Source organism: Euphorbia lathyris, chromosome 2 (genome assembly GCF_963576675.1).
Source record: "Euphorbia lathyris chromosome 2, ddEupLath1.1, whole genome shotgun sequence".
Taxonomy (NCBI): domain Eukaryota; kingdom Viridiplantae; phylum Streptophyta; class Magnoliopsida; order Malpighiales; family Euphorbiaceae; genus Euphorbia; species Euphorbia lathyris.
The window spans coordinates 89,756,394-89,768,095 of record NC_088911.1 but is presented as its reverse complement, the minus strand read 5'-3'; the positions used below and the strand labels follow the sequence as shown (position 1 = coordinate 89,768,095).

The 11,702-nt window shown below is 33.1% G+C and overlaps 1 protein-coding gene across 1 annotated transcript; it reads right to left on the bottom strand.

Moving 5' to 3' along the window:
• Positions 1-8,062: 8,062 nt before the first annotated feature.
• LOC136220678 (ABC transporter G family member 9) lies at positions 8,063-11,469 on the bottom strand. The gene is made up of 4 exons (XM_066008473.1): positions 11,155-11,469; positions 10,286-11,075; positions 9,119-9,441; positions 8,063-9,048 (listed from the first exon to the last, which is right to left on the bottom strand). The coding sequence occupies exons 1-4, from the start codon at positions 11,242-11,244 to the stop codon at positions 8,395-8,397; spliced, it is 1,857 nt and encodes a 618-aa protein (XP_065864545.1). The 5' UTR covers positions 11,245-11,469; the 3' UTR covers positions 8,063-8,394.
• Between the last annotated feature and the right edge of the window lie 233 nt (positions 11,470-11,702).

Here is an 11,702-nt window from a genome sequence, read left to right as displayed (position 1 = left end):
ATGACATCCACATAGCGCCACATGGCTACCACGTGTCAATTATTTTTATGGAAAAAAAACTAAAATTTAGTTTTTTTCATAAAAAAACCCGATATGCGGCTGTCACATTTTGTTCCGATCAGAGATTTGAGTTAACTCATGTTGACGTGTCATCCATATCATTATTTCAATGCATTTTAACCATTAAAATCGACGGAGTGACCTAATTGAGATAAAACTTAAAGTTGAGTGATTTTATTAAGACAAATTGAAGTTGAGTGACCATTTTGAGACAAACATGTAAGTTCAGTGACCAATTGTGCATTTAACCCATTGTTTATAGAAAATATGATTGTAAAATTAGAAAGGAGAAAGTGAAAGTGTGAACTTAAATAATTAGGTATTAGAATATATGGCGGGTTTTAATTATTGAAAACAATGACCAAAAGTTTTTGGGATATTTATTTTAATTATAATGCATAAAAAAGAATTTAATATTTAGCTTAGTAGCAAAGCCCCTAGCATGTAAAAACAATCACTAGATCATGCCAGCCAATCAAAATATCTTATAAGTTTGACGTACAAATATCGTGGCTTTACATAAACTTACTTGCTTTTTCCCCTTACATATAATATACTGGGCATTGTTTACTGACTACAAACTTCAAAATTTAGTACGATGCCATGGATTATCAAAACCATCAATTAAATCTCTGAGTAAAAAATGATTAGTTGAATCATTGTCATATTTTAAAATTAGAAACTATAAATATTTAATATAGATTGTAATGATTTTATGGTGGCTTAAAATGAGTTTGGAGAAAAAAATCTCAAATTGTTTAACCGAATAATTTTATTAGGATTCAATTGATAATTTTTGCTTAGGCTGAAGATTCAATCGATGATTTTTATTTAGGATCCGTTTGGTTTACCTACTGTTTTGTTGTTGGAAAATGCTATTTTTCCAAAAGACATGATTCATGCTTTTCTAAAAAGCTACTTTTGAGTGTAAAGAGCAAACATGATGTCCGTAACCAAATACCAAAAACTCTCACTTTTAAAGTGAAAATGCAAACATAAATATAAAAGGAGCAATCAACGCTCTTTTAGTTTCGAAACATGATTGATGATTTTGATAATTTAAAGTCCTAATTAACTTTGAAGCTTTGATATGAGAAGTCAAATGATTGTTACGCAAAAAAAAAAACAATTGGTTTTTTTTTTTTTCATCCCTCCTTGTAACAATATCTCAAGTTTTGCAGTGATAACTACTACTATTAATTAATTGACTATGATTAATTAATTGACTGGTAGGGGTGGCAATAGGGCGGGAAAAAACCGAAAACCGTGGGGATCCGAACCGATGTGGTTAGGGAAAAACTGAATTTTTTGGATGTGAGGCTGGGGGCGGGGGAAGTTTTACCCCCGAATATTAAATTTGGGTGGGGATGGGTGTTACTATCCCCGAACCGTGGGGATCCTCGCCCCACCCCCAAAAAACAGTCCGTGAAGATATCCAAAAAATCCCCGAAAAATAACATAATATATATAATTTTAATTGGAAATTATTTTTAATTAAAAATAACAAATAACATTGTACAAAAAAAAAACCTAACTAAACCAAAGCTACTATTTAGTGTTTATATTACTAAAGCTAACTAAATATAAACAAAATTCAATTGAATAATCTGTTTGGATCCATATCAAAAGTTTTTCAATTTTCATGTTATGTAGAAACATTATTTATAGTTACGTTGGAAATTTATTTAAGATGTTATTATATCAATTTTTAACATTCTGAAGAAAAAAAAATCAACTAATTCTGTCTGTATTAGATTTACATGGTTGGGTTAAGCAATTTATACAGTGGGCAGTTTATTCTTACCAACCAAATATGCATGCATATTTTGTTTTTCAAGCACATTATACTTATTGTATAAACTATAATTTGTATGTTTTTGCTGTTTAAGGTTTTGAGTTAATTTTTTTTTTTTTTTTATTTGACCTTTTTGGGTGATGGGGATTCCCTGTCACTCATGGAGACACATGCGGGTGGGTGGGGGGCAAAAAAATCTCCAAATCTCTTTTTGAGGATTCCCCGAAACCGTTCCCGAAAGTATTAGGGGCGGAATGAGGAATGCATCTCCGCCCCCGCCCCACCTCGTTGATTGATTGACGTTTCATTTGTAACTAAAAAAAGGATTACTTTTACATAATTAAATTGAGGTGTTTGGTTTAAACTCTGAAATCAGAATTGGAATTGGAATCAGAATGTGATGGAATCGGAATTGAAAGACAATTTATTTATCTTGTTTGGTTAAATTTGAAAACGGAATCGAATTCTTTAATGTTGTTTGGTTCTATAATGGTTGGAGTTATATATATATATATATATATATATATATATATAATATATTTTAAAAAATAATAATGATCATATATTAAAAAAATAAACATGTTTCCATTTCAATGTCTCCATCTATGTCCTTCTCACAAAAAGTGGTTCCTACTTAATTAAAATAATATATTTTATGAGCTAAGAGGACCCACACAATAAGAATGGACCACTTTTTGTGAGAGTGATACCGCAAGGGATACATTAGTTTTTCTTCCGTCCATCATATAACAAAATATGTTGTCCTCATCTTAGTGTCTCATTCTATATCCTTCCCACAAAAAGTGGTTCTCATTTACCATGAGTTAATAGGGAAATGTCTCATTCCATCATTTGAAGGAATCACAGTCCCATTCCATACTTAAAATTAATTAAGCAAACATTTAGAATTGGAATTTTTCATTTCCATTAATATTCCATACCACTTTTTAATCCAACCAAACACTCCTAAGTAATATTGAGAATTTATTTTGTCAGGAAAAAAAATATTGAAATTTTTTTAGTAAGATTTTCTTTATTAATTATTTTCGTCATTTTGTACCAAATCAAAATTTGAAATGGTGTTAGATATTGTAATAAAATACAATACTTATGTGTCAATTTCTGAATGATTAGGGTAACAATAGTAAAATTTATCAGCATCATTAAGTTTGATTTCAGCCACTAAAGTTTATGTAGGGGAAACGGTACGTTAAGTTATATAGTAATAAATAGGGTTGTAATCGAATCGAGTCAAGCTTTGGTTTGTTGAAGTTCGGTTCGCTATAAAATTAACGAACTCGAGCTTGAATCTAAGCTCAGTTTTGGCATGTTCAAGCTCGACTTGCTATAAAATTAACAAGTTCGAACTCGAGTCTAAGCCGAGTTTTGGCTTGCTCAACCTCGGCTCAGCTTATTAGAAAATAAACGAGCTCGAGCCGACTTTCGATCTTGTTTCGAGCTTAAAATCCTTTTTGAACTTGGTGCATTAAGAAAATTATCTAATCATGAATTGTTTGTGAGTAAATCGTTAATTATATTTATGAAGTTTGCTCGTAACTAGCTTTTTAATTGTGTATGTAAAAAAACCCACAAGTAAAGTTCATGAATAAATAAACAACATGCTTACAAATGGTTTGTCGATTACTCATTTATTATATTTGTGAACGAATTCTTCTAATAACAAATGAAATAATATTAAGTTTGGATATTCGTGAACTAACACAAATCTATATAGTTCTATATAAAACTAAAATATGTTTATAAATGTTCTAATTAAACCTGTTTGCAAACTTTCTAATCGAGTTTTCGACTCGTTTATGAATCGAACCAGTAAATAATACTCATTTAGAAATCGAACCGAATTGAATCAAGTTTTTATTGAACCGACTACCAAACTGTTTATGAGCCGCTTATCTAATTTACGCCCCTAGTCATAAATATGTCAATGGGCTTTTAATTATTGGTCACTCTGATGAGTATAGGCAAAATCTAAAAATAGAAATAATATTGATCTTATCGATAATAGCCTCACACATAAATATCCTTAGAAGTTGAAGCATGTGCCATTGAAAATTATGGTCGAGAGGGGGGAATGTGACTGAAGATGGAGGGGGCCCCACTGAAACTATGTTCTTATTAGGCATCTTTCAACACACTATAATTTTAATAAATATGCTTCAATTGAATTGATGCCTTTTCCTAAAGAAATTTGAACGTTATTTGCTTCTTCTTCAGATACCAAAATTAAGGGGGTGTTTGTTACTGCTTTTCCACCTCCTGTTTACATTTTCACTTTGAAAAGGAGAGTTTATGGTGTTTGGTTAGACAACTCCTATTTACCTTTTGTAGTCAAAAAGTAGCTTTTTATAAAAACAGAGAATCCCTGCTATTTAGAACAACATCCTTTTCAAACAGCAAACCGTAACAGAAAACAGCAAACAGCAAACAGCAGGTAAAACAAACGGCCCTAACTATTCGTTTCAGTTTAGACCTTTTAATGCAGTAGCTAACAACCCCTACAAAATAAGTTCAATTTCAAATAGACCATTTCAGTATTTGACAAAAACCGACATAATCTTTTCTAAGGGCCCGTTTGTTTTATCTACTGTTTGCTGTTGCTGTTTGTTGTTTGCCGTTTGCTGTTACCGTTTGCTGTTACGGTTTGCTGTTTGCTGTTTGCTTTTGGAAAAAGCTGCTTTTCCAAAAAGCAGGGATTCTCTGCTTTTGTAAAAGACTTTTCAGGTGTGAAAGGCAAACAGGAGGTCACTAACCAAACACCTAATGCTGCTTTTCAGATTTAAAAGACAAACAGTAGGTCACTAACCAAACACCTAAAACTCTCCCTTTTGCAATGAAAAGGCAAACAGGAGCATGAAAATGAGCAACCAAACGAATCATCAACATAAAGCTTAATACATCACCACCTATCTAAACTTGTCCATAATAGTAGATTGGTTCACTGAACTCTACAAATGTCTCACCAACTCCCTAAACTTGTCCATAAAAAATTAATTAGCTCCTTGAATTTTACAAGTGTCTCACCAGCTCCCTAAACTTGTTTATTCTGTAACAACTAAATACAAAAACCATAATAATAACTCGGATTAAGGTACAAAAATATCACTAACGTTTTGGGTCAGGAGTAATTTTACCCCTAACGTTTAAAATGGTACAATTTTACCCCTAACGTTGGAAGCCAAGAGCAATTTTACCCCTAACATTGATAAATTTGGTTAATTTGAGAAATAATTCATCAAACTGTCTTCTCGGTAATGAATCTTGTCATCTACACTTAACACGTGCGTCATTTTATCAGTAACAAATCACACACATATGTTGGGATGTGAAAAAAAAAATATACTGACTTTTGTACAAATTGGACAAAAAAAACTCAAAAAAATCACCAAATTTGTAAATTTGCTCTTGGCTACTAATGTTAGGGGTAAAATTGTACCATTTTAGACGTTAGGGGTAAAATTACTTCTAACCCAAAACGTTAAGGGTATTTTTGCACCTTAATCCGAGTTAGTATTATGATTTTTATATTTAGTTGTTACGGAATAAGCAAGTTTAGGGAGCTGGTGAGGCATTTGCAAAATTCAGTGAGCTAATAAATTTTTATTGACAAGTTTAGGGAGCTGGTGATACGAAATAAGCAGGTTTAGAGAGCTGGTGAGACACTTGCACAATTCAGGGAGTCAATCTACTATTATGGACAAGTTCAGAAAACTGGTGGTGTATTAGGCCTCAACACAATTTCAAAGCAATATAATATTATTTATTTCTATTTCTATTTCTAAACAATACAAAACAAAAAGAACTGGGCTTCAACAACCCTCCTATTGCAACAATTTTATAAAACTGTGCATGGGCTCAACTTAAAAGAGCCCATGTATCTAAAGCCCTATGGTACACACCTTTAATATGTTTTTCGCCCACAAAAAATGAGTTCAATTTCAAATAGAAAATTTTACCACTTCAATATTTGACTTCTTTTCAAAATCATCACCATAATTTGAAACCAACATAAGGTGCCCCTTAAAGTTTTCCAAAAAAGATTAAAAAGATGATTTAGCCCCTTAAATTTTAGAAACGTTTTATTAGCTTCTTCAATTTGCAAAATTTATAAAAGTATATCATTATTAGGTGAGAGGTCAAACTAGTATAAATCTAATGAGTGACGTATTTCTTAACTTTGTCTTTATTACTTCTGATTTATTTATCTCACACATAAGCTCTGATTATTGTGCGCACGTTAAACTTTCGTCTATCTTGATAATATTCAAAAGCTCTACAAAACAAGCCGTCCTTTGAGCGCATACATCAGAAGCAGAATCAAACTCAGTAGACTGATTAACTCAATAGACTGAACTTGCCTCTGATTCCGAAGCTTGCAATAGTTCCATTCACCCTCATTTGAAACTAATTTAACCTCACAAAGGATCAACAAATGGTATCAGAGCTAACCTCTATCTCTAAGATAAAACTATATTGAGTTAAAGATTCCTTAATGGCTGCAAATAATACACCTTTCCTTCCTAGTAATGAGACCACCCAAATCCTCCCGGAGAATCTGTCTATTACCATACCTCATCGGTTTTTTGGATCTAATCATACATTCTAGAAGAATATGATGAATTTTTTTTATCCAAGCTCAGAGCATTAGCGCATGGTTAGCAATAATCAAAGACCCTTATGAACCTACTAAAACAGTGATGGGACTAAAGTCTTAAAGACTAAAGATAAATGGACAGATGATGATCTCAAGAAGCTACAAATAAATGCTTCGGCTATAAACATGCTTCACTCCGCTCTAGATGATGCAAAATATAATAAATCTCAGGTTGCGAGTCTGCCCAAGAAATATGGAACAAGCTGGAAGTGACCTATGAAGGTAACAGTAAGGTTAAAGAATCAAAAAGTCAACCAGAACATGGGATTATATGAACTGTTTGAAATAAAGGACGGTGAAGACATCTCTGACATGAATGCAAGTTTTCACCAAATCATCAACGAGCTTAAGAGATTGGGAAAAGCTTTCTCAGAGGAGAAGCAAGTCAAGAAGATCCTCAAAAGCCTTTCGAAGAGTTAGCAAGCTAAGAAAATGTGGTTATTGAGGAGACTCAAAATTTCACGATCTACAAGTATGATAAGCTCATTGGATCTCTGCTGATTCATAAAATCCATGAAAAACTTTGAAGTAAAGGAGAAGTCAGAGGATAAGAAGCAAAAGTCAATAATTCTCAAGCCAGACTCTACTGACGAAAGCTCCACTGATGATGAAGAAATGACTATGTTCACCCGAAAAATGAACCGGATGTTCAGGAAGAATGACAACAAGGCCAAACAATCACGTGTGAAGTGCTCAACACAAAAAGTCCTCCAAGAAGGAAACGTCAACCCGACAATCACGGGTGAAGTGCTCAATGACTTTGACTGTTGTAAGGGCGAAGTCACAATGAAGCAGCGACAACTGATTGGTCAAGTTTGGCAAAACCCAATTATCATACCATAGCTCTTCGAATATGCTTTAATCCACCAGCATGTGTCTGCTTTAACAAAATTATAAAGACCATGGTAGGAGCTCCAAATCATCGATCTGTAATGACATTCCTTGTTATCGCGTCATTAAGAATGTGCAGATTTTTAAGGTCTAAGCCCCTTTCACACTTTGGAAGACAACAAGTGATCCAAGGGACCACCACTAATTTTTATTTATCAACCGAGCATGACCACAAGAAGTTACTCATAGCTTTCTTTCACCGCTTTATGATTTAACTTAAGTGTTTTGTGAATAAATCATTTTAACCTCTTTGTTTTATTAAACATCTTTTTGGTTATTGAGAGATTAATGTGACAATTCAGGAATTTAATATGTTGAAATGAAAGATTAGAGGCATAATACACCAAAATTAAAATAAGGGTTAATTTAAAAGAAGATTATGTGGTTTCATGTTTTTATAGATTAGTACTTGTGGTTTTTTTTTTTTACTCTTCTTTTTCTCTCTTTCTTTTTTTTTTCATTTTTTGATTCCAAATTTCTAAAATTCTCGAATATTAGAAATCTGGAATACCATAACATGAAACCATATGTTTTTTTTTAATTAACCCTTAATTATAATTGGGGACTTCAAGAATTTTTTGTCAAATAATATGTTTCCTTTCTCTACGTACCCTTCTTGTAACATAAATAATGGGTGACGCAGTTGTACTGATGAGCTCCTAATTGTTTTAAATTTCAGTGAGTGGATTCAATCAAACTTATAGCTCTCTATCTCATGAAAATTAGAATAAAAACTCAATTACAAACAACATATAGACATGACATCCTACTAACATATATTTCTAACAAACAACATATATGATGTTCAACTACAAAAACTGCAGACTTGATTTTACAAAATTCCCTTGAATTTCTACAACTAAATTTGACTCAACAAAAAGACTAAAAAAGAAGCAGAAGATCAGACTCTCTCTGGCATCTTCACATAATTATTATTAGTATTATATATAGTCTGCAGTACTAGAGATATCCAATTCTATTTTTTAGTAACTCCAATCCTCATAAGTGAAATATAAGCAACAAGCCTATAACCCACAAGCATAACACAAAGAGCCACTGCAGAAACAACCTGTCCATCAAGTCCCACCAGTTTAATTGAAGGAAATTCAGCAACTGAACAAACATGTTTCCCACAAACATATTTATCACCAGGTTCATACTGAGACCCCAAAAGCAGCTTGTATGTATATTGACTCAGAGATAGGTACTTAACCCATTTAATAAACACTGGAACATGTGTTACATAGTACCCTCCAGCCAATTGGAAAGTCATCATAGTCACAGATCCCAGAATTGTTGCTGATTTTTGATTCATTACCATAGCTCCAAGAGCAAGCCCCAAACCTTGTGAAACTAAGACATTGAGCAGCACAACAGATAAGGTGTGAAAGAAGTTCAATGCTGTGGGTTTGAGGCCTGTCATCCAGTATGTTATGATGATGAAAACTGTGGGAAGAACTAGCTCCATTGGAAGATCACCCATTGTATATGCCATGAAATATGATGATAATCTATACATTCCTGATGATCTTTCTTTCTCCAGCATTTTTCTCTCTTGAGGGAATTGAAATATTGCATTGAATAATGGAAAAAACCCCCAAAATCCTGTGTAAAAGAACAGCAATCCTATCTGCATTTGCATATCCAAACATCAGATTAAATGGTACGTAAAATTTCTCGAAATAAGGCGAAAAGGTTACCTGATCTTGCAGGTGAGAAGTATCAGACTTCCACCAGATTGCACCAGCAATGAAAGCACAGGCTACAACTTGAAATATTTTGAGAGTTGAAAAAGTTTCATGCTTCCTTTGTTTAACTCCTCTTGTGAACAACACACTAAACTGTTGAAACCATGTTGTTGCCCATTTAGGCATTTTCTTAGAAGATGAACCATCTTGACTATAACTATCAATTGCTTTTACTTCTGCCTTCAATTTATCAGCAAGATTGCTCTTGTACCCTGAAACTAGAGCCTGCTTCACCAATGCTTGTTCCTCCTGTGTTTCCTCGCTTGATGTTACACCTACATAACGGATCAAGAACTAATTGTTAGGTAGGAATTAATTGAACATCTTTAGTTTAATCAATGCATAAATGTTAGGAAAATGTGGGATTAATTTCAAATCATTTAACAATGAGTGTAACGAATGAAAACTGGCCAAGATATAAATGTTATGAACATCTTTAGAATCAATTAATTAATTAATGTGAGGTAAATATGGGATTAATTGCACATCATTTACAATGAAGAAAGTTGTGAAATCAAGACAAGAAAAAGACTGTTTGGTAATGAATTAGGTAGCATTTCCTAGGTGTTTAATTCTGTTTTCCCATTTCCCATACAGTTGACATTTTCATTAGATATTCTCCACAATTGTCTAATTTCCTGATAAAGTCATACAATTTATTAGATACCATGTTTTCTAGATACAGTTTTTTATCAACCTACACTCTCAATTTCCAAATTAACATATTCTATAGGCTATCATGAAGCTGATTGTGTCAATTTCAAGACTGTGTTATTGGATTTATCATAAAACAATAATATGGCCTACTAACCAAGTTTCGACTTCCGACTCCTTAATTTTGTTTCGGTGAAATTTAGCATCCCAACTTTAATTTTTTTGTTAAAATATAGCTTTTACGAATGCAATCATGAAAAGCTACACTTTAACAAAAAAATTAAACTTGGGAAGCTAAATTTCAACGAATCAAAATTGAGATATTCGAAAACAAAATTTGTGCAATTACAAGTATCATCATCTAAATACATATTTTGGCCTAAAAGTTAATTCACAAAGCAAAGAAAGAAAATCAGGAAATGGAATAAAAATTGAAGTTACTAAAAATGAAAAAAGGTAACGTACCACTTGCGAGATCAAGAAGAAAATCTGAAGGATTCATAGCAACAGAAGGTGCATATCCAATACTAGAAAAGTGGTCCATAACTTCAGATCCTTTACCAAAATACAAAGGATTTCCTTCAGATAACAGAAGAACCTTATCAAACATATAAAACAATCTGCTAGAAGGCTGATGAATCGTCATAACAATAGTCCGGCCGCCTTTGGCTTGCTCCCAGACCGTGGAAACAATCCTCTGGGCAGTAGTAGAATCAAGTCCAGAAGTAGGTTCATCTAAAAACAACAAACTAGGGTTTATAAGCAATTCTTGTCCAATACTAACCCTTTTCCTCTCACCCCCGGAAACCCCTCTCCGGAACGGACCTCCGATTATACTGTCCTTACACCTAGTTAACCCGAGTTGAGTTATAACAGACTCAGTAAGCATAATCTTGTCCTCCTTGGTTAAAGTATTAGGCAATCTAAGAAGCGCAGTGAAAATCAATGTTTCATTGACAGTCAAATTCGGGTAAAGAACATCATCCTGAGTAACAAATCCAGTATTTCTTTTCATAGAATTACTGAATGGTTTCCCATTGTAGGTTATATTCCCTTCTAGTTTTCCTCCTAGTTTTCCCCCCAAAGCTGTTAATAAAGTTGTTTTACCGCTCCCGGATGGACCTAACATGGCTAGCATTTCACCAGGCAGAACTGCACCAGTGATTCCTTTCAGAATCGTTTTCTCTTCCACTTTTATCCCCTTTCTGATTATTCCTTCCTTCGTTATGTTAACCTTGTACGTCACATCCTCAAACTGTAAAAAATAAAATCAAATCAAATTGCTTGTAAAAGAGTAAAGAACTGTATATACAAAAGAACCAGAAAACGCAAACCTTCAAAGAAACGGGTGAATTAGCCTTTTTGAAGAGGGAAGTATGTTTGGAATCATCCTTAATTTGAGACTCTATATCGAAATCGGCCATACTGGATCAAAATTTACAGTTCTGAATAGTTAAAGCTAACAATCAATCAGAATTCTGAAAATGTTTGGATGGATTGTAGAAAATGAAAGAAAAAGAGTAATTAAGCAAGAGTGTATAGGGTGTGAAAGAAGGGGTTCATGCGAGAGAGATGAAATGAAACAGAAGAGAAGAGATGGCTTTTGAATTATTCACGCCTCTGTAAGTATCCTCCGATTTCACAGCATCTCTTCCTTCTACTCAAACATATATATAGACATTCACTTAATATTCAGTTTTCAGATTTTAATTGCTTTATTTATGATTTTTTTAAGCAAAGTGTCATTTCTTTGTAACGTTTTTTATTAATTTATTTATTAATTTATGATTCCATATTACACTTTTATTTTTATTAATTTAGTGGAACTTCTTTTTAATAAAATTAAGTAACCATTTCTGGTTTGGTAAAATTTATTCCCAGC